The 21,271-nt window shown below is 38.1% G+C and overlaps 1 protein-coding gene across 3 annotated transcripts in view; it reads left to right on the forward strand.

Moving 5' to 3' along the window:
* SYNJ1 (synaptojanin 1) overlaps window positions 1–21,271 on the forward strand; it is an 88,458-nt gene that overhangs the window by 50,417 nt on the left and 16,770 nt on the right. For all 3 annotated transcript variants that reach the window (XM_007447412.1, XM_007447413.1, XM_007447414.1), the window contains 10 exons: window positions 1,340–1,531; window positions 3,438–3,522; window positions 7,634–7,774; window positions 9,237–9,429; window positions 9,676–9,834; window positions 10,971–11,127; window positions 11,742–11,859; window positions 11,959–12,174; window positions 15,040–15,118; window positions 19,603–19,765. In XM_007447412.1, the coding sequence (XP_007447474.1) occupies window positions 1,340–1,531; window positions 3,438–3,522; window positions 7,634–7,774; window positions 9,237–9,429; window positions 9,676–9,834; window positions 10,971–11,127; window positions 11,742–11,859; window positions 11,959–12,174; window positions 15,040–15,118; window positions 19,603–19,765 (1,503 nt within the window). The remainder of the gene's footprint in view (window positions 1–1,339; window positions 1,532–3,437; window positions 3,523–7,633; window positions 7,775–9,236; window positions 9,430–9,675; window positions 9,835–10,970; window positions 11,128–11,741; window positions 11,860–11,958; window positions 12,175–15,039; window positions 15,119–19,602; window positions 19,766–21,271) is intronic.

Consider the following 21,271-nt stretch of genomic DNA (forward strand, 5'->3'; position numbering starts at 1 on the left):
TATTCTTTATCCAGGTTCAGCAGGCTTTCAGTTAACCATACCAACAGGCCAGAACAAATAATCTGCTTTCATTACCACTGGACACCTCTGTATGAGTAATCAAATCAAATAGCAAGAGGGCTAGAAATGTGCACATCTGCCCCTGGGAACAGTGGGGACGTGCTTGTCATGTAAATCAGCAGTCCTTTCATGGGATTCACAGGTCAAACTATTTTCACTCTAATCCGAAAAAGTTATTTGCCTCTTTCACTCGTTCTCTCACAAGACTGCTTGCTGTGTGTACCTTGGTATCCAACAATAATAATTAATATCGTAATAAAATAAGATCCTGTGGTGAAAGGTGAGCACCATTGTGATTTCCCTTTCCTCTTGCCAGTTAACCGCCCGTTAAGGGCATATTCTCTGTCTTTAGATTGAAGTCCTGTTAAGGCTCTATTAATTTAAGTGCCAAGGATTTGACTTAACCTAAATGAAGCATGGTTTACGAGGAAGAAGGATAGGTGGAAGTCAAAAAAATAGGTGGGAAAGTATTGAGGATTCAAAATGTATTGAACATTTATTCATTTAACCATTACTTACTGAGCACTTACTATGTACCAGGCGCTCTTCTAGTCACTAGGGATATTAGACCAACATTTCTGCCCTCATGGAGCTTCCATTCTTGTGAGGGTCCAGTGGCTGAGCAGTGAGAGAACAGGGATGGGGTGGCAGGTGAGGGCAGAAAGGCGGGGCAGGTTGTTTGGGGCCTTGCAGAACGTTTGTAAGGACTTGGTGTCTCCTCTGAGCTGGGAGGCATTTAGTCATGGCTTCATCTCCATCCTCTCATTATTGTCCATAATTTGTGTTTTTGTCAGGGAGCCATTATTCATCAAACCACCTGTCAGTAGCTAGAATCCTAAATGTAATGGTTCTTGAATGTTTTTGTTTGGGGAGAAGTAACATATTTTTACTAGCCTCCGAATGAAAGCTGTATGAAAGTCAGTTGCTATATTCCTAAAAATGTGCAGTCTCTGCTTTTGTATTTCATAAAATAGTGTACCATTTCAGTGAAACAGAACTGTTCGTTCTGCATGTTTTTTTGTTGCCTTAATTTTGTAATAGTTTTTTTACTTGGGCTATTGTACTTAATGTATGATTTTTTAAAAGTTGTGTTGGTTAATTGCATTGTGCTGAGCTCTGTGTTCAAGGCTGTCTTTTTTGCGCTTATGCATGTATCTGATGCTTCCTTGTGCTGATGATGGTAATTGTACTTTCCAGCCATCATTTCTCAGTCGTGAAAATCAATTTTTGTAAATGGTTAAATGCGGCCAAAATTCTGTTGTGTTTTGTTCTCGATTAGCATCTTCTAAAGTTCTAAAGAGCCTCTGTGAGAATTTCTACAAGTATTCAAAGCCCAAGAAAATTCGAGTATGTGTGGGCACCTGGAATGTGAATGGCGGGAAGCAGTTTCGCAGCATAGCTTTTAAGAATCAGACCCTCACTGACTGGCTTCTTGATGCACCCAAGTTAGCTGGCATCCAGGAGTTCCAAGGTTGGCTTTTTATAATACGGATTTAATTAATTAACCCTGACTGTGATTTATTAATCTAGAAAAGAAATGTGGCACTTCACAGTATGCATTACCTTATAAAAGAAACTGGGATCTATACATTTGAAGACCAACATTCTTATAGGTAAATCTGTTCAAATCTTAGGTCTTTGGTATTCCTAGACCTTTATCTACTGCTTCATAAGAAAACATGGTAAAATAAAAAATCCTTTTCTTTGTTATTTGATTCTCAGGAAATTGGGTCCGTACATAAATTGGAATCTTTAAGGTAACTACACGTATAAGAAAAACTAGTTCTGTTTTTATTCTTTAGACTGATACAAAGCAAGCTTATTTTATGATTGATAATTTTTCAAATTTAATATGTTCTGTTTTTCAAATACAGTCCTTTACTTGCTAAGATAAGAAATAGGGTGATCATGAGCAGTTTTACAAAACTTGTTTTGACGTTTGTTGGCCCTTTATAGCAAACGGTACTGACGCATCCTTGTAAAGACTTGTCATTCAGTTTGGGTACTCTGCCACCAAGCTCTTAATAGCCAGAACCAAACACTAAGCTGAGGATGCTTGTATTAAGATTTTAACTAGAATCATGGATTTGAGGCCTTCTTTGTTTAAGTCAACTTTAATTCCTTTTTCAAATGGTACACATTTACCAAATGTAATTTATGAAGGTGATGTACATAGGAAATACTGTGAGATGCAGATTTTCCTTTTTTAGTTGTCTTTAATCAGTCACACCTTAAACCCTGGGAATTTCCCTAAACTTTTATTAAAATGCCCCTTTTCATTTACACTGAACCTAACTTGAAACTGTTGTTGTAGTAGTAATAATAACAATAATAAAATAACAGCTAATATTACAGTTCTAACTACTTTACATCTATTCATTTAACCCTTATAACAGACCTAACATACCGTCACTATTATTATTCCAGTTTCACAGATGAGAAACTGAGACACAGTAAGAGAAGTGACCTGCCCAAGGTCGTTCAGCTAGTAGTGACACAACCAGGGTTTGAACTCGGGCAGTTTCGTTCCAGAGTTGGGCCACTGCATTTTATTTGTGAACTCGGGCAAGTTGCTTAGGTTCTCCAAAGCCTCAGTTTCCTGTCTGTAAATAAAAGGCAAATATAATCTGTCTCCTAAGGTGTTTGTATAGTAAATGAGAAGATTTGTATATAAGCCTTGCACATAATAGCAGTCAATAAATTTTTTTTCTCAGTATTTGTTCATAGTATTTATAAGTTCTTTCTCTAGCTATTTATCCTCATTTCTGAATGCTTGGGACACCCAAGTACCCTGGGGTTGCTTATCTAAAGCAGCTCTGTTCTCTTTTGGTCTTGTCAGCTATGAGAGAGCTAATGGCTAGAACAGAGGGGTTAGTCTGAGCCAATGACTCTTCTCATTTTCCTGGATTGCTTCCACTTAGGAATCTTCAAATTTAAGTGTAAAAAATCCCTCTCAACTGTTTCCTCTAATTTGAGACTGTTATTCAACCACTTTATTATTTGTACCCTTTCTGAAAAATTTCTTTCCCTTTCCATTTTGAGTCACTTTAGCCTTTGAGAAGTGGCTTGTTTCTCTGCTGTCCATGGTACAAACTTGAGCAAGAATTCTTTCAAAATGATTTCTGAAAGGACTTAAGGATCTTCAAGAATAACAGTCTTAGATAGGCAAACTTAGCTCACCTAAATAGAAACTAAATGGAAAGTAATTTTTGTCCCCCTCAGGGGGTTTTGCCTTTAATTTGAATTTGGTTAAACTTGAAACACAAAAATGGACTTTTATGAGATCTGACGTTGATCTTAGTTGGCTTGGGGGGTAGGGGGGTTGCCATTTAACTAAGGCCATCTCTTAAAAGTCTCTCCTGGATGCTTCATTGTAGATAAAAGAAGTAAACCAACTGATATATTTGCCATTGGTTTTGAGGAAATGGTAGAGTTGAATGCTGGAAACATTGTGAATGCAAGGTAAGCCAGCCAGGTAACACACAGGGAAACTTTCTAGTTGACGGACATGGGGAGCAGATAACTAAGTACTTGTTACAAGGATAGATTGAGAGAATCTATGTGAAGATGCTTTTTAAACTATAAAATAGCAGTTCTCAAACTTTTTGGTTTCAGGTCTTTCTACACTCTTAAACATATTGAAAATCTTAAAGAACTTTTATTTATGTGAGTTTTATCTCTTGATATGTATCACATTAGAAATGAAAAATGAAAAATTTAAAACATTTAATTCATTTAAAAATAACAATGATAATAAACTCATACATGTTAACATAAATAACACATTTTCTTCCTGAAAAGTAGCTGTTTTCCAAAACCAAAATTTACTGAGAAGGATGGCATTGATCGATAGTTTTGCAAATATCTTTAGAATCTGGCTTAAGACGGCTGTATTCTCACATCTACTTCTGCATTACTCTGTTGCAATATGTTGTTTTGGTTGAATTATATGAAGAAAATCACATAAATATGTAGCTGGAAACTGAAATATCTTAATAGCCTTTTCAGATCATTTCTTCTCTGATACCACTTAACAAATAGTTTCCCAAAGGTTAGTTGCAGTGTGGAATCTGAAACCATAGCGATGACCTTTTTGTGCTCAGTTATATTAAAACATTGGTTTATCTTTTACCCTTGCATGATTTTGAAACATCATGTGTTGGTCATTTGGAACATATTAGTTCATTGAGTTATGTAGATCTTCCAAATTTTGACACATTTCGTTATACAATATTAAACATTATGTTGGTTAATTTCATCACCCATCTCATCAGCAAATTCTTCAAGTATGTGGAAGCTGTCAAGATCAGAGTAGCAGATACAGGGTTATCAAGATTCTCATTTTTGCTTGAAAACATAAATTTTATCTTTGGAAATAGATGCTATTTTTTTTCCCCTTAAAAACACAGACTTGGCTGAAAAACTGTTTGCCAAATAATCTAAATCTGAATAACCGTAGTCTGTCACTCGTTCTTTCTTATATTCTATGAAAAAAGGGGCATTTCAGCTCTGAACTCAAAGTATCAGGTGCTTTTCTCTGGAAGTGCTTGATGTGTATTGTCCATTCATCACACAGAATACTATAAAGATGGGACTCAAGGATTGAGCTTTGACAGAATTAACAATGTTTACTGCTTCATCAGGATATTCTTAGGTGAAATGGCATTTTTTTAAACTGTGAGCGCATGGGGGTAAAGATTATAAGGAATACTAGTACAGTTTGGTGCCTGGATTCCTGCTAAGACATCAGCACTTTTACTTATTGTTTTTGCACCATCATGCAAATGTCAATACAGTGAAAAAGGCAACCTCTTAGCGATATTAGGGAGACAGTTTTGACCTCATGGGTTTTAGGGATCCCCAGGAGTGTTCCCCGACCACAGCAGAGAACTGATGTTCTGAAGTGTTATTACAAATGCAGATTATTTTAGTGAAATTGAAAGCTTAAGTGTTGTATTTTAAGAAATGATGCTTGCTTTAAAAGTTGAGTAGTTGCCCATCTTCTGTGACTTTTTTTTTAAAGAATCTTTTTCGTTTTTTAATTTTATTTATTTATTTTATTTTTGGCTGCGTTGGATCTTTGTTGCTGAGCGCGGGCTTTTCTCTAGTTGCAGCGAGCGGGGGCTACCCTTTGTTGCGGTGCGCGGGCTTCTCATTGCGGTGGCTTCTCGTTGCGGAGCACGGGCTCTAGGCGTGCAGGCTTCAGTAATTGTGGCTCGCGGGCTCTAGAGCGCAGGCTCAGTAGTTGTGGTGCACGGGCTTAGTTGCTCCACGGCATTTGGGATCTTCCCGGACCAGGGCTCGAACCCGTGTCCCCTGCATTGGCAGGCGGATTCTTAACCACTGTGCCACCAGGGAAGTCCTCTTTTGTGACTTTTTAAAAAAGATATTCAGAATAAAATTATGGGCTGAAATAGTATGGTATTATAGTCATCAGTCTTGAAAATGACAACTTTCTTCTTAGCTAAAGTGAGTAACAATTTATACAGGGAAGTAGAAAAGAATTCCAACTTCATTCATTTTGCTGTTTGACTCTTTCCTGAAAATACAGATTCAGGTCTTAGAACATATTCTGAGGGCTCCCAGTACCAAACACATTGTTCAGTTGTTGGTCTAAGTAGAGATTAATCAAATTATTCTTTAATGAAAATGGTGATTATTCATTCATATATTTAACCAATATCTACAGAGCACCTACCCTAAGTGCTAAAGATACATCAATGAATAAAACAGACAAATATCCCTACCTGTGTGCACCTTCTTTTCTAGTGGAGGAGACAGACAATAAATAACTCGAATAAGTAACTTATATAGCGTGTTAGAAGACGGTAGGTGCAACCGAAAGTAGATAGATAGAGGTCAGGGGATTGGGCATGTGGGGGTGGGGAGGTGTGTGTGGTTTGGAATGGAGTGATCAGGGTTCATTGAGAGAGCTGAAGAAAGGGATGAAAGCTGTCGTTCTGTTTTCAGAATCCAAGTCTTAGTGGTGGGGTTGGTAGGGAATCCGTGCCCTGAATTTGTATTTTGGAGGCAGTATGGCATAGTGTTAGATAGATTAGATGGGTGGATGTGAGGTCGTATTCTGGCTTACCGTTTATCATTTGCATGACCTGGAACTACGAGAAGATTGTTTTTGCTTGCCATTGGAGGTTCTTGGGCACAAACTTAATACTCTGAAAACGTATAAAGAGAAAGACTCAAGCATTTTTGCTACCTTCTTTATATGAACTGTGTTTCAGAATAACTGAGTAGTTGATAAGAGAGAAGTTGTTTATAGAAGAATTCCAACTTATTACAGATGCCCATGGAGTGCTGAAATTATGAAGTCAACATGTTGTAAACCCTAATGAAATAATGGATCTATAGGCAATGATCATCAGTCGATGTTAAAATCTTAGAAGAAGGATCAGTGGAGGAACTTTTTATTACAATGAGTCAATTGTCACGGTCCTAACAGCCTATCAGGTGTAATATCACAGAGATTAGTTCCTGCTATGATGCAAGGGTGACCATACCACCTGTGAGGTTATTTTTGCCAAAACAAATCAATAAAACTGAATGTTTCTTGATCAAGCTTCTAGAGTAACCAGTTTAAAACAAACCTGGCAGAGGGACAAGGTACCATGAAGACACATCAGACAAATCCAGACTGTTAAACATTTTACAGACAAATAGCCCAACTTCTTAAAAAATAAATAGCGTTAAAAAGAGGGTTGAGTGAGCTGAGAGACTGCTAAAGATTAAGAGAGATTAAGAGACAAGCAAATGCAATGTGTGGACCTTATTTGGACCCTGTTTTAAAGAAACCAACTGTAAGAAGAGTGCTTTTTTTTAGATAATCAGGGAAATTTATATATGAACTGAGTATTAGATGATACTAAAGAATCGTTAATATTTGAGTGTGATAATGGCATTGTGACTACGCAAAAATGAAAATGTCCTGTTGCATTTACAGGTGCATACCAAAGTGTTTCTGGGTGAAGTGGCCTATGTCTCAGATTTGGGTTAAAATATTTCAGGTTTAAAAAAAGGGGATGGGGTATGGAAGAAGAATGATTGGCAAAATGTTGATAATTGGTGAAGCTGGATAATGGGTATATGGTGGTTTATTTTATGATTATCTCTTTCTTGTGGATGTTTACAATTTTCCATTATAAGTTTTTTTAAGATATTATAACCCATAAAAATAAGAAAAGGCGGGGGAATGTATCTGGAAGCATGTTCTTCTCTGTTATCCCAATGAATACTAAAGAAAAAATAAAGTATACAAGCTTGAGATTACTCACATGGTGAGCACTCATTTAATCAGTAAGCTCATATTTTCTTTGTAAGGGAATAATAGGACAGACTTTGAAGTGTGGGTGTTCTTTTGGCTAAATTTTGGGTTTTCATTTTTAAAGGAAACAAAAAAGCCCGGCCCGCGTAAAGACTTCACTGTTGGTGTGGATTTCGTGATGTCAGTAGTTTTATTAAATGTGAGCATATAAAGGTATAATTGACAACTGTCTTATAAAACAGGCTATATTACTGTCGCCATCTTTTTGAAGATTCCCTTTTTAATGTTTTCTGTTAGCACAACAAATCAGAAGCTCTGGGCCGTGGAACTTCAGAAGACCATTTCCAGAGACAACAAGTATGTGCTGCTAGCCTCCGAGCAGTTGGTGGGCGTCTGTCTGTTTGTTTTTATCAGACCACAGCATGCTCCATTCATCAGGTCAGTAAACAGATCGCTCTCCTAAGGCTGCTTCCTAACATCAGATAATGAAAAGCCCTGTCATGTTTGTGGCTTCAGAGAAACACTTGTTCATGGTTCTTGTTTTTAAATGTGTTTTTTTTTAATTGAAATATAGTTGATTTACAATGTTGTGTTAGTTTCAGGTATACAGCAAAGTGATTCAGTTATACATTTGTATATTTATCTATTCTTTTACAGATTCTTTTCCCTAATAGGTTGTTACAAAATATTGAGTATAGTTTCCTGTGCTATACAGTAGGTCCTTGTTGGTTATGTTTTATTTTATTTTATTATTCAAAAAAATTTTATTGGGGTATAATTTGCAATGTTGTGTTAGTTTCAGGTGTACAGAAAAGTGAATCAGTTATACATATACATATATCCACTCTTTTTTAGCTTCTTTTCTCATATAGGCCATTACAGAGTATTGAGTAGAGTTCCCTGTGCTATACACTAGGCCCTTATTATCTATTTTATATATAGTAGTGTGTATATGTTAATCCCAAACTCTTAATTTATCCCTCCCACCACCCCCCTTCTCCTTTGGTAACCATAAATTTGTGTTCTGTGTCTGTGGGTCTACTTCTGTTTTGTAAATAAGTTCATTTGCTTATAAGTGATATGGTATTTGTCTTTCTCTGACTTCTTTCACTTAGTATGACAGTCTCTAGGTCTATTCATGTTGCCACAAATGGCATTATTTCATTCTTTTTTGTGGCTGAGTAGTATTCCATTGTATATATATACCACATCTTCTTTTCTTTTCTTTTCTTTTTTTGTTTATAAAGTAGTACTTACTCTTTTTTTTTAAACGTTGCTGAAGATTTAAAATTTATTTATTTATTTATTTATGGCTGCGTTGGGTCTTTGTTGCGGTGCACGGGCTTCTCATTGTGGTGGCTTCTCTTGTTGCGGAGCACAGGCTCTAGGCGCGTGGGCCTCAGTAGTTGTGGCACGCAGGCTCAGTAGTTGTGGTGTACAGGGTTAGTTGCTCTGCGGCATGTGGGATCTTCCTGGACCAGGTCTTGAACCCGTGTCCCCTGCTTTGGCAGGTGGATTCTTAACCACTGGGCCACCAGGGAAGTCCCTGTACCACATCTTCTTTATCCATTCATCTGTGGATGGACATTTAGGTTGCTTCCATATCTTGGCTATTGTAAATAGTGCTGCAATGAACATTGGGGTGCATGTGTCTTTTAGAATTATAGTTTTCTCCCAATATATGCCCAGGAGTGGGATCCCTGGATCATATGGTAACTCTATTTAAATGTGTTCTTGAGTAAAGAATCACTAATAGTTTCACTGTACTCTTTCACAGGCTTGCCCTCAAAGTGCCCCGCAATGTGTAATGTTATAATTATGTAACAGACATTCCTATTTTCTTATGCACACGGAACTATTGGAATTTCTGATCTTTGATTTAGAATTCTTCCTTTTAAAGGGATGTTGCAGTTGATACTGTGAAGACTGGAATGGGAGGCGCAACTGGAAATAAGGGAGCAGTCGCAATACGAATGCTGTTCCACACCACAAGCCTCTGCTTCGTCTGCAGCCACTTTGCTGCAGGACAATCGCAGGTCAAAGAACGAAATGAGGATTTCGTGGAAATAGCGCGGAAGTTGAGTTTTCCAATGGTAAACTCTTGCTGCTTGTTTTTGAAGAGGAAGCTTTGAAATGTGTTTCAATTTACCCCAAATTCTATATCAGTTTTTAAATTTAAGGTAGTTCCTAGAAATGTCAGCATTGTTCACCTAAATATTAGATACTTCATGTGTAATTGCTGTGGGGTTAAATAAACTGGGCATGGCAGGGGTGAGGCAAAGAAGAAGTTGTAAAACATTTTTTTAATTGATTGTTTAAAATTCTCTCTTTGCTTCCAGGGGAGGATGCTGTTCTCCCATGACTACGTATTTTGGTGCGGTGATTTCAACTATCGAATCGATCTTCCTAATGAAGAAGTGAAAGAGCTCATAAGACAGCAAAATTGGGATTCTCTTATAGCAGGAGATCAGCTTATCAACCAGAAAAATGCTGGACAGGTAGATACATACTTAAGATACTTGCATTGGGAAGAAGGTGACCTTTGATTATGAAAACATACTTTTCTTAAAGTGTTGCTTTTTTTTTTTTTTTTTTAACCTATTGGAGTCTCTTTATACTTAGTAGATATATATCTACAGTTTAACAGATAGAAAATTGCCTTCTCTTTTTTTTTTTTTTGGCGGTACACGGGCCTCTCACTGTTGTGGCCTCTCCCGTTGCGGAGCACAGGCTCCGGACGCGCAGGCTCAGTGGCCATGGCTCACGGGCCCAGCAGCTCCGCGGCATGTGGGATCTTCCCGGACCAGGGCACAAACCCGTGTCCCCTGCATCGGCAGGCGGACTCTCAACCACTGCACCACCAGGGAAGCCCTGCCTTCTCTTTTAAAAAAAAGAAAAGGGAAGGAAAACTCGTAATAATTTCCAGGAGGAAAAATATATTGTGTCTCCATAAGATTCACTTTCAAGTAGAAGAATATACATTTTTTTCTTTCAGTAATAGCGAGTTTAGAATCTTACTTGTCAGGGCTAGAGCATTTTGGCTTTAAGATCCTATGGTAATTTGCTTTATTTTGATGTTGTTGTTTCTCATATCATCTGCCTTTTTGAGACTTAGTTCTAAAAACTTGTGACCACAAAAGTTGGAAGAATTTATTTTAAAAAAATTTTTTTAAGAAGAGGTGATTGAAGCCACTTGATATGGTATCTTTCTGGTCATCAGACTTAAATTCTGATGGATACCATGTAACCTTCTTAGGCCCCAATAAATTCTGATGGATACCATGTAACCTTCTTAGGCCCCAATTCCTCATTTGAGAATAAGACATCAAACTATTTGATTTCCAAAATCCATACAGTTCTAAATGTGTCATGTAGCTCAAAAGTCTGGTGGAATTCCATTGTTCACATTTTTTGTACTTTGCTTAATCAGATGTCAGACAAGTGGCATGGTAAAGCCCACGTCTTGGGTTATTTTTTTCTTAAGCTCTGTTCCATTCAGTTAGAAGTGTTCATCAGAGGCACATAAATTTCATGAGTCTCCAGCACATAATAGATATTTACTGCATGGCTGCCTGAATGAAAACAGAACGTTTTTGCCTTTTCGAATAACTTACTTTGTGTGTGTTTATTTTAGATTTTTAGAGGCTTTTTAGAAGGAAAAGTAACCTTTGCTCCAACGTATAAATACGATTTGTTTTCTGATGACTACGACACCAGTGAAAAGTGCCGCACCCCTGCATGGACAGACCGTGTCCTCTGGAGAAGAAGGAAGTGGCCCTTTGACAGATCAGGTTGGGAAAGTTGGGAAATGGACTTCTTCATTTAAAGGAACTAGTGCAGATTGTACAAGGAAGAAGGGAATGATACAAATATCGAATAAGGCGAGGAGGACTACTTTTTTTTTTCAACACAGGTTATCTAGAATAAAATAAATTCAATTTAAATATAAAACTTAAAAAAAATTCTCAGACCTGCTTGTAATACTTTAATTTTTCAATCTATTTTCTTTCAGTAATGTAGGGTCATACAAAGAGAAGCAGGGAAACATTTTTACGGAATTGTCAACTGAATGCTAATTAAGATTTCTAATTTGAATCACTCAGGTGGTTTGCAGATATTTTGAACTGCTACCTGTCTGTCCAGTTATTTTTGAAACACTCTCTGGTCACAGGGCCTTTAAGTAGCCTCAGAGTAAAGGCTCATCTTAATTTTAACTAAGTAAAGCATAACGTGATAACCTCACCAAGAAACCTTTTTAACTTAACGATGTCTAGACTTCTTGCCTGTTAGCAAGTGTGTCTGGCTTCCCAGCCTCAGACACCTGAAGCCAGTGAAATGAAGGAGCTCCACATGATTGGTCATGCTCAGGTAGCTTCTCGTATGTTTTGTTTTATTCTGGCTGCAGCTGAAGATTTAGATCTCCTAAATGCTAGTTTTCAAGATGGAAGCAAACTCCTCTACACATGGACTCCTGGCACTTTGCTGCACTACGGAAGGGCCGAGCTGAAGACTTCTGACCATAGGTTTAAACAGTCTCTGTGTTCCTAATTGTGCTTGAAATTTATTTGAAATACATCCTTCCTTAAATGTTCCTGACACATCTTCCTTCCTTTATGCCTAAGGCCTGTCGTTGCCCTGATTGATATCGATATATTTGAAGTGGAAGCTGAAGAGAGGCAAAGCATTTATAAAGAAGTAATTGCCGTTCAGGGTCCACCAGATGGTACGGTGTTGGTCTCAATCAAAAGTTCTCTACCAGAAAATAATTTTTTCGATGATGCTTTGATTGATGAACTTCTGCAACAGTTTACAAATTTTGGTGAAGTTATACTCATAAGGTAAGTAAAATATTTATTGTCCAAAAGCAGCTCATGATTTGTAAATAATATTTTCTGTGTTAGAAATCACTTTATTTAGTATTTGAATAGCATATGAGTATTTGTATTTCCGAACTAAAGGCAAATCATACTATAGAAATATTATTCAAAGAGCTCATAGGTTTTGAAACTGGACTTGCTACTTAGAAAGTTTAAAGTTGAGTAGTAAAACTTTATATGAACAATTGATGACAAGAATAGGTGCACATTTAGATGTGTTCTCTCAAGATTCCTATACGCTATAACATGTAAGCCCTACGGAAGAATGAACATGTGATCGCTATTTCATTTTTTTAAGGAGTGACAGGAGTAAAGCAGAGTGACTTTTCTGCCCTCGGTTTAAGAAATTTGATGTTTTCTGTAATTTTAAGTCGTTTAATTTCCATCTGATGGAGGAGCAGCCCTGCCAGGTGAATAGTCAGGAGTCATTCTTTCCAGTCTTCGTTTCCATCACTGACTTAACCATCTGCCTTTTGCAGAACCAGATGCCTCTTGTGTGGTTTAAAAAAACGGCCTATTCCAAATGCCCAGCAATCTTGAGAGACTGAATAACATGTATTGAATTCCATAGGGAAGAGGTACTATCCAATTCCTTTCTGTGCTGTTCCTCTGTTTATTTAGGGATGTTTTATAGCTATTTAGTGGGCAAATCTCTATATTAGGTGCTGTGGCAGAGCAGAGGACAAATGGAAGACCCAGTTCCTGTTCGGAATCTAGGGAATATCAGCGTGTGTGTAATGGCTTTCCTAGATGCTAAACAGAATACTCCACAGAATGAAGATGGGATAATTTCTTCTGGAGTGAGAAGCATGCCTGGGAAACCTTACTCTCGTTTCTGAGAGTAAATGGGCAAATAGAGAGGAAATTGTATTTAGACTTAACCTGAAATCATTTGACAAAGATCTACCCCAAAGGTTTAAAATGAAACAAAAAATGTCTAGAGATCTTAAGACTCTAGCAAGTACATGGTGAAATCTCCAGATGACAGTAAGCTTTGCCAAGTACAGAAATGCCAAACTACCGGGAGCATCACATGGACTGTGTGAGTGGGCAGCACAGTAGCAGATAAATGCCCTTTTGAGCAAGTTAAAATATTGCACTGGGCCAGAGAGAACCCAGAGTGTGCATAAGGGATGAAAGACTGATGCAGGAAAAGGACCTGTCTGCCTTTATCCTAGGCTCTAAAGAACTTGGTGTTAAATTGGAGCTGAAAACTTTCCCCAAAATGCTTGTTATCATTGGAAAAAGTATTGGTAACAAAACAAGGCATTATCCTAATATTATAAAACCATGCCGTGCCTCCTCACCTGGAATATTCTGGTTGTTACACCTTAGACAACCAAGTTAGAATGGAAAAAGCAGATGATGAAAGTAAACAAGGACAGGACTACTGTCACTGGTAGGCTAAACTGATCATCACTTTTTGCTCTAGAATAAGGCAACCATTAGGGAATGAGTGAAGTCTTTATATGTAAGTAAGAGATCCCCTGGAAATGTAGATGGGGCAAATTTAGATACTTATATTAATTGGGGGAGAAGTCTAGAAGCTTTTATCCTCGTGAGTGAAAAAAAGGAAGAAAATACAGCTTCTAAAAGGTCCTACATAAATCCATGGATATCAGATCCAGAATCTCTTGTTAAAGTTCAAAATGTATAGGGGGCACATTGCCATGTGAGGTTAGGACCAAGAAATTAGCCCTGCCACATGGCCACAAACGCTTTGGTACCAGTATCAGAGAACAAATAGGGTTTGGCGTGGGGGAGACTGGTGCAGCGTAAATGCAGCCTTTTGATAGTGATTATAACCTTTGGAGGATGGATCTGGTCCATTGCCAACGATTTGAAAAAGATCCCCTTCATAGTCTTTACGTAGGAATGGTGTCCCTGTGTCTTTCAAATGGCAGCATCCTGCAATTTAGTAACTTTATGCCAAAGAAATTGAGTCTCTTATCTATGTTTTGTGTGTGGGGGGGTATGTACGCATGTACATGTTTTACTGTCTCTCATCTGAAAAATCTGCAAGGATTTCTGAACTTGATTTATACAGTTGGGAGTAGTTCAACTGGTAAAATTGTTTCTGTAAATAAGACTGATAATGTTGTAATTTGTTTTCTTTTTTCATGATAACATTGTTATGTATCAGTGACCATCTCCTTCAGAGCTTGTTCCAGTGTCCTTTTTATTTTTCCTTTTGGGGGTTTCTTATTTCAAAACTATAAACTTAGAATTATAGCACAGGCCTTTGAAGTCATTTAAATGCCTGTCATTGAATAAAAACAAAGACCATAATCTAAGGCTCCTTGGGGCCAGTCTGATTGATTGATTGACTGATATCAATTTTTTTTTTTTCTTTTTTTTTTGGTGACAACTCCCTGTCTTTCTTGGTCAAAGGAAATTTGCTTCAGGAAAGTCACTGAGACAGTGAAAATACATAATACTGGACTACAGGGTCAGGAGAATTGGGTCCTAGCCCTGTATTTTATTCTTGTAGGGTCACTTTGAACAAGCCACTTCACCTCTGGCCCTTTTTCTCCTTGTCCATGAAATGAAGGATTGGATTAGCAGGGATCACAATTGGAGGTCCACCGGTCCATTTCTTCTGGCAGGCTGTTTTATTAACAAAGTATTTGAAAGAAATTTGAATTTGAATGCTTTTAGGAAAAGAGTGCCCTCTCCAGGTCACCGCTGGCCCTGTTGCTCTCGCTCTTACTTTCTGGCCTCTATAAGCCCTTGTTAATCGATAATCATTGGACTAGTCATTGGGCTAGTTATACCTTAGGTATTAATTATGGGTTTTTTTATTGTTTGTTTTTCCCTTCCTTAAAGATTTGTAGAAGATAAAATGTGGGTTACATTTTTGGAGGGAAGCTCTGCCTTGAGTGTTCTGAGCCTGAATGGTAAAGAGGTAAGGTAGCATTTGCTGAGTCTAAACCATTCTGTAATTAAGTGTCTGAAGATTGTATTTTTAGAGACATGCAGCAAATTATCTAAATGTATTTCCAGTTCAGGAGGATAAAAGACCTAGTGTTGTGCTTTAATATTTATTATTTAGACTAGATTTCAGACTAATTTAGGATTATTTTGGTCCTGCCCTATAGATGTTAATCATTGATATAGACTAAGAAGAAAACATGTTTACTACCAAATTTTATTTTATTATATTTTCTTATATAAAACTTTAAAATGTTTAATTGGAATAGATATTCTGGCTCATCTATATAGTAGAAAAGATTTCTAGCAAATGGAAGAAAATGCTTCACTTGCAAGAAAACAAAGGAGGAATGTGCTCATTATTCCAAGGAACTTGTTTTATTGGCTTGGATTGTGGTACCCAGGTCCCTTTTTCAAGCGTAGGTAAAATAATTCCCGTAGATAACAAATCCATCCCGTTGAGGCATTTTAGAAATTTGTAATTAGTGGAGATATTCCTAACCTACGATTTGAAACGTCATTGATTGTGGGAAGCTTACATCAATGTCCTGGAATAGTTTTACTCCTGTAAAGTACTATGTCTATTAGTTTTTTCTGAATGCTTTTAGACAAATCCTATATATCTAAGTATATGGTCACTAGATAGGATGGACTAAAATCCAGGCCTAATTTCTCCAACAGCAGGCAACTTGGTAAAGATTTACTTGAGCTTCCTCTTCTGTTACATAACTTCCACTTCCTTGGAGAAAAAGATTTCCATGTGTATATTGCTTTTGAAATAGATTTTGCAGAGTTTTGCTTGTTTTTCCCAAATGCATTAGTAATACGCTCATGCAAAAGTAAATTAAGAAACACAGAAAAGTATGAAGAAATAATAAAGACCACTTGTGGTCCTACCATTATAAAATAATTTTTCTTAACCTTCACATAGGCATATGTATATATTAAAACAAATGGGATTACATATACATGTGCATATATATTAACAAAAATGAGATATACATATCATGGACATCTTTCTATGTGAACAAATATGTCATTTTTAATGACTGCATTTTAATTAAAAATTAATTTAAAAATTAATTTTATTATGTGGATAAATGTATAAATTTATTTAACCAAACTCCTGTTAATAGACATCTAGGTTGTTTCCAACTTTTTTTTTTTAATTTATTTTATTTTTTAATTTTTGGCTGTGCTGGGTCTTCGTTTCTCTGCGAGGGCTTTCTCTAGTTGTGGCAAGTGGGGGCCACTCTTCATCGCGGTGCGCGGGCCTCTCACTATCGCGGCCTCTCCTGTTGTGGATCACAGGCTCCAGACGCGCAGGCTCAGTAGTTGTGGCTCACGGGCCTAGTTGCTCCGTGGCATGTGGAATCCTCCCAGACCAGGGCTCGAACCTGTGTCCCCTGCATTGGCAGGCAGATTCTCAACCACTGCGCCACCAGATAAGCCCCCTGGCCGGAGTTCTTTAGACCCAACCAAGTTGTCATTTACTTGCTGCGCAGTCTTAATTTGGATGTTCGGTGGTCGTCTGGGTGGATCTTTTCAAGTCCAAAGAGATAGAGCAATAGGAGAATGAGAGAGACTGAGGGGGAAGAGCCTTGGCCTCAGTGCGCTTCTTCAGGGCCAGAGAACTGGTCTCTGCCAGATCCTGCAGGCGACGTCAGCTGCCACTTAACGGGCTACTTGAATCTATATGGCTCAGGATAAGTCCCAGCCACCCTTCAGAGGGGAGCCATAGCCCAATAGGCGGATCGAGATTATGGCCTTGGAGGCCCCTCATTGGGTGCCAGAAAAGATGTTGCAGGAAAGAGAGTGGGGTGCGAGAGGATGGTCACATCCCAAGTCATGTCTGAGTCCCTGGGATGGCTGCCAAGTGTGGGTTCTTGGCTTTGTGCAGGCAAGAATTCAAGAGCAAAACATAGTAAAGTGAAAGAAGGTTTATTCAGGGAGATACACACTCCATAGACAGAGTGTGGGCCATCTTGGAAGGCAAGAGGCTGTTTCCAACTTTTAATTACTAAAACCAGCATTCCAGGGGACCCCTGTGTACGCTCTAACTTTGCATGCTTATTCTATTATTCCTTAGGATAAATTCTTTTTTTTTTTTTTTTTTTTTTATTGGAGTATAGTTGCTTTACAATGTTGTGTTAGTTTCTGCTGTACAGCAAAGTGAATCAGTTATATATATATATCCGCTCACCGGGCCCAGCCGCTCCGCGGCACGCGGGATCCTCCCGGACCGGGGCACGAACCCGCGTCCCCTACATCGGCAGGCGGACCCCCAACCACCGCGCCACCAGGGAAGCCCCCTTAGGATAAATTCTTAAATGTAGATTTGCTGCGACAAAGATATTAACATATTAAATGTTGATACTTGTCGGCTAACTGCTCTTCAGAAGGAATATATCTAGTTGTATTATGCCTCGGATTACCTAACATCCAACATTCTGATCAGTACTGGATGTTTTTTAACTTTGACCGTCTGAAAAACTAGAATTAGTATGTCACTTGTGTGTTAAGGTTTTGATGGCTAGCTTTTAGTTCATTGGTCATTTTGCACTTCTCTGACGAGCTGTTTGTGACCTTAGCCCATTTTTCCCCGGGGTATTCATCTTTTGAAGCTCCCTTGCTGTTAATCCCTTTTCCTAATATGCTGCAGATATCCTTCGCAGTTTGCCTTATGACTTTGTTGTGTCTTCACCATATGGAAATGACTAATCTTTAAATTTCGTTCTACCTTTGACATCTTAAAAAGCTCTTCCTTCTCCCATGGTGCTGTAAATATTTAAGAGCGGCTCTCAGTTTGGCATTCTTTGTCAGCTCTTATTCCCTTTCTGAATATTTCTTTTGTCTTTCCCCTGATAATTTTCCTTGTTTGGTTTTTTCCTCCCTTCTTTTCAGCTCTGTTCCTCACCCTCAAGTCTAGTCATGTATGTTATGCTCTTAGAAAGGACCCCACCCTTAGCTCCCTTAAAAGATTTTCAGAATTCTGAAAAAATAATGTTTGGGGAAAGTGCATAATAATGTTTGATTTATCCTTTTGAAAGTTAGACATTTCCAAACCTCTAGTCTATCTTTGTTAGTACCAGTGTTTCAGCCCGAAATCTTCTAGACGCAAGATCAATAGGAACACTTCCGATCCAGGGGAGAATCTGGAAAAAGTATATAGCGTAAGCAGGACAAACCTAAAGGATGACCTTCTTGAGCATTTTCTTTTCTGTCGTCTAAATTTCCTTCTTTTCATTTGGTTCTGATCTCTGCCAAGTGGATATTCTTGATGAAGTGCCTCTTAAATGGCCATTATAGTGACTGAGGCTTAAGAATACTTGTTAGTATTCTTTGGTGAATATATAAAGAATGCTGTTGACTTTAAAAAGTAACAAATGGCATATGAAGCCTCTTGCCAAGTTCTGAAATTTAATTGATTTGGTCTAATAAGTGAGTAGAGAATTATTAATTCTTAGGACTCTGACTTCAAAGCTCAGGATGGACACTAAATTCCTATTAAACATGGCTGTGCTGTTCAGGCCAGCAGCTTTCAACCTCTCCAGCCTATGCCTTCAAAGAATTCTAATGTCAATGGCATGTAAGGAAAGTATTTTTTTTTAATACAGCCACAGGACAGTGTAACTTGATTATAATATGTTGGTTGTTTTAGATTATACTTTTGTCTAAAAGCTTCTCAAATTTATAGGAAAGGCAGGGTGCCAGTTTCACAGATACCAGTCTTTCTGTTTTCAGAATGATTAACTTTTGTTGAAGATTTAAAATGGTCTTAAATTCTCTCAATATTCTTCTGACGTTTGAAATGCTGAAACTACTTTGACAGTATAGCACCTTTCAAGACCATTACACCAAGTTAGGAAGGTCCAAATGAACAGGGAAATTATTTTAAGGATTTTCTACTGTCCTTTCTTTAGTTGTCTCATGTAGGAACAAGTATTTAATCTGTGAATCAAAATCACAGGAAGTATAAAATTATGTAGTAGAGTTGTCAGTGAATTTATATCTGGCCAGGGAAAGATACTTACTGCAGCAAAAGAAACTTAAATCTGTGTGCATCCTAAGAAAGAAGACCTGAGATTTAGCAACACAGGCTTTCAAAGGGAGGATTGGGGACATTTGAAACTAGTCGAGGGTGATTCCCAGGTTAGGGCTACATGCTTCCACCGCAGGGGGGGTCTGGGTTCGATCCCTGGTCGGGGAACTAAGATCCCGCCAGCCACGTGGAGTGGCCAAAAAAAGACCCCCCAAAACCCAAACCCAAAACCAAACCAAACCAAAACAAAACAAAAAATTAGTTTAAAATACAGTATATGTGAAATGGTTATGTTGAATTGAGTCTAGCTGAATTAAGCCTATACTGTTGTAGTATGACTGAGGCAGGCACTTTATTCCAAGATAGTGAATTTTCATGCAATGAATTTTTATTTTATATCTCTTTTACTCAACTAGTTATTGGGTCGGACTATAACTATTACTTTAAAGAGTCCAGACTGGATCAAAACTTTGGAAGAAGAAATGAGTTTAGAGAAAATCAGCGTCCCCTTGTCGTCCTCAACAAGCTCCACCCTGCTGGGTGAAGACGCGGAGGTTGCGGCCGACTTCGATATGGAAGGTCTGCTTGTTGAACACATTTACTGCTGTCCTTCAAGATGTTTCCTTCCCATCAGTAACGTCTCAGTCTCCAAGTTTATCCTTCTCTTCCTTCTTGTAACACTGAGAGCAGTATTAATGAGATTTTGTTTTGCATCGTATCGTGTGTCTTTTGCTTGTACCCAGACTTAAATGTATTTGCCATTCTGCCATGCAAAGGTCAAGACCTTTACAAATGTTAGTTTATGTCCTTGTGTCGTAAGAGCACAAAGTGGTATTTTTGGTGTGTGGTTTGGTCCCCCTAATTGTAGTTAAGGTAGAAAAGTAGAAGCTCAATATGCCGAAATGGGTTCAAAATAATTACTACAAAAGAAGATACATTGCTTTCTTTTTAAAAAAATGTATTGAAGTATAGTTGACTTTACAGTGTTGTATTAATTTCTCCTGTACAGCAGTGATTCAGTTATACACACACACACGCGCGCATGCACACACACACACACACACACACATACACACATACATACATTCTTTTTCATATTCTTTTCCATTATGGTTTATCACGATATTGAATATAGTTCCCTGTGCTTTACAGTAGGACCTTGTTGTTTATCCATTCTACGTATAATAGTTTGCATCTGCTAGTCCCAAATTCCCAATCCATCCCTCCCCCACCCTCCTCCCCCTTGGCAATCACAAGTCTGTTCAAAAGAGGATATATTTCAAAGTAATTTTAAAAGATTCTCAAAGTGGCTAGGAACACATGCATTTGAAACTGAACCCAGCCATATAAATGTAATCATTTTCAAGTTTGGAGTTTGGGACAGATTATCTCGATATAGTAATTTCCTTAAATGTGATTAAGAAATGCATTTGCTTTTTAATGCTGTATATCTGCTATATTATTTTAGCATATTTTCCATTAAGATGCATATCTTAGTTTATAAAATGACAGTGCATCATATTGTGATACCCTGTATGTCTAGATAATGCATTTAAGAGTTGAACACCTCAGAAGAGCATCTCATTTTCACATTTCACTGTTCATTTTGTAACTTTGTCCACACATTTATGTAGTACCTTTCATGTGCCAGGTACAGGCTAGGTGCTGGAAATTCAACAGATGTCATCCTTGCTCTCCCCAAGCTCACAGCTCAGTTGGTGTTACAAACAAGTAAGCAGGCAATTGTAATCAATGCACTGGTGAACGATGCTGCAGTAGTTCATGGGGCAGCTGCCTGACCTAGAGTTGGGAAGTCGGGAGAGTTCTCCCAGAGAAACTGAAATTGAGAGTCTGAAGACTGAGTGATTATTAGATTAAAGAGGATAGATAGGCGTGAACCAGGAAGAAGGAATGTGCAGAGACCTCAGGGGACAAAAAGGATCTAAGTAGACGATGCAAGTATGCTTGTGCAGGAGGAGTGGGTGTGGATGGGAGGTGGATTTGGTTTTGAATATGTTGAGTCTGAGGTGTCTGTAGGGTCCATCAGGCCCAGATGTAGGCTGTGGGTGTGTGGGCCTGGCACTC

This window comes from Lipotes vexillifer, unplaced genomic scaffold (assembly GCF_000442215.2).
Source record: "Lipotes vexillifer unplaced genomic scaffold, Lipotes_vexillifer_v1.1 scaffold689, whole genome shotgun sequence".
Classification (NCBI taxonomy): domain Eukaryota; kingdom Metazoa; phylum Chordata; class Mammalia; order Artiodactyla; family Lipotidae; genus Lipotes; species Lipotes vexillifer.